This window comes from Melozone crissalis, unplaced genomic scaffold (assembly GCF_028551555.1).
Source record: "Melozone crissalis strain CALT ecotype California unplaced genomic scaffold, PUWL_Pcris_2 ptg000046l_1, whole genome shotgun sequence".
In the NCBI taxonomy this organism is placed as follows: Eukaryota; Metazoa; Chordata; class Aves; order Passeriformes; family Passerellidae; genus Melozone; species Melozone crissalis.
Window position 1 is genome coordinate 9,746,186 of NW_026535824.1, and position 1,683 is coordinate 9,747,868.

A 1,683-nucleotide genomic window follows, 5' to 3' on the forward strand; every position below is an offset into this window, starting at 1 on the left:
AATACATCAAGAGTGCAGCCCATCATTGACAGAGTCTGTGGCCATAAGGAATGTGGAGAGAAACTTAACAAAAAATGGCACAAACCTGGACATTTCTTTGGGGACAATATTAAGTAAAATGAAGCAAAAGAACATCCAAGATGAAAGCAACAAGAAGTATCAAAAATTACTTTTATTACAAGTGATTTGCAGAAATTGGCCAGAAATTTAATGTTCCTGAAATCATCCAGTCATCAGTCTCCATACTGCAGCCTTGAGCTCCTGCTTCCTCAGGCTGTAGATGAGGGGGTGCAGAGCTGGAGTCACCACGGAGTACAGAACTGATACTGACAGATCCAGGGATGGGGAGGACAGGGAAGGGGGCTTTAAGTGAGCAAATATAGCAGTGCTGATAAACAAGGACACCACAGCCAGGTGAGGGAGGCAGGTAGAAAAGGCTTTGTGCCGTCCCTGCTCAGAGGGGATCCTCAGCACAGCCCTGAAGATCTGCACATAGGAGAAAACAATGAACACAAAACAACCAAATGATAAACAAAGGCTAACTACAATGAGCCCAAGTTCCCTGAGGTTGGAGTGGGAGCAGGAGAGCTTTAGGATCTGTGGGACTTCACAGAAGAACTGTCCCAGGGCATTGCCATGGCACAGGGGCAGGGAAAATGTATTGGCTGTGTGCATGAGAGCATTGAGAAAGGCACTGGCCCAGGCAGCTGCTGCCATGTGGGCACAAGCTCTGCTGCCCAGGAGGGTCCCGTAGTGCAGGGGTTTGCAGATGGACACGTAGCGGTCGTAGCACATGATGGTCAGGAGAGAAAGCTCTGCTGAGATGAAGATCACAAAGAAAAAGAGCTGTGCAGCACATCCAGTGTAGGAGATGTCCCTGGTATCCCAGAGGGAATTGTGCATGGCTTTGGGGACAGTGGTGCAGATGGAGCCCAGGTCGCTGAGGGCCAGGTTGAGCAGGAAGAAGAACATGGGCATGTGCAGGTGGTGGCCGCAGGCCACGGCACTGATGATGAGGCCGTTGCCCAGGAGGGCAGCCAGGGAGATGGCCAGCAAGAGGCAGAAGTGCAGGAGCTGCAGCTGCCGTGTGTCTGCCAATGCCAGCAGGAGGAAGTGCCTGATGGAGCTGCTGTTGGACATTTGCTGAGGCTGGACTTGGGGATCTGTTCATGGAGAAATGGATATGAAGATTTAAAAGGGATACCTGTAACCAAAATCAAAGCCATTTCCCAGATACCATCCTCTATAACATACATGGACATGCTTTTTTGTTGAAGCGTTCTGAAGTTTTCTTTTTAATCTCCCCCTATGTCTCTCCTGGTATTGTTGGAAAGCAGAAACTCTCAGCAATTCTGCTGCCCTCTGGTAGAACACAGTGAGTTCCCTGAGGCCAGATGATGAGTGGAGAGTGAGGGGAGATAGTGTGTTGTTTGCACCTATTCAGAGTTTCTTTGGGGTTTGACCTTTCTCAGGTCAAGGGTGATCACCTCCCCGTGCTTCGCCTAAAATGTTACCAGGCACAGCTGAGAGCAGATGGATCCACCACAGCCCAGCTCCACATTTGTAGCCAAGGACTCTCTCTGCTCATTTCACCAACCCAGCAGCATTTTCACTGTAACAACACTTCTGCCTTTCCCCATCAATCTTGTAACTCAGAGATGCTCTAGGACAGGTTTGCACCCT

At 49.6% G+C, this 1,683-nt stretch overlaps 1 protein-coding gene across 1 annotated transcript; it reads right to left on the reverse strand.

Moving 5' to 3' along the window:
• Positions 1-222: 222 nt before the first annotated feature.
• On the reverse strand, positions 223-1,140 carry LOC128943507 (olfactory receptor 14J1-like). Its single transcript, XM_054286428.1, has one exon. The coding sequence runs from the start codon at positions 1,138-1,140 to the stop codon at positions 223-225; it is 918 nt and encodes a 305-aa protein (XP_054142403.1).
• Positions 1,141-1,683: the final 543 nt, after the last annotated feature.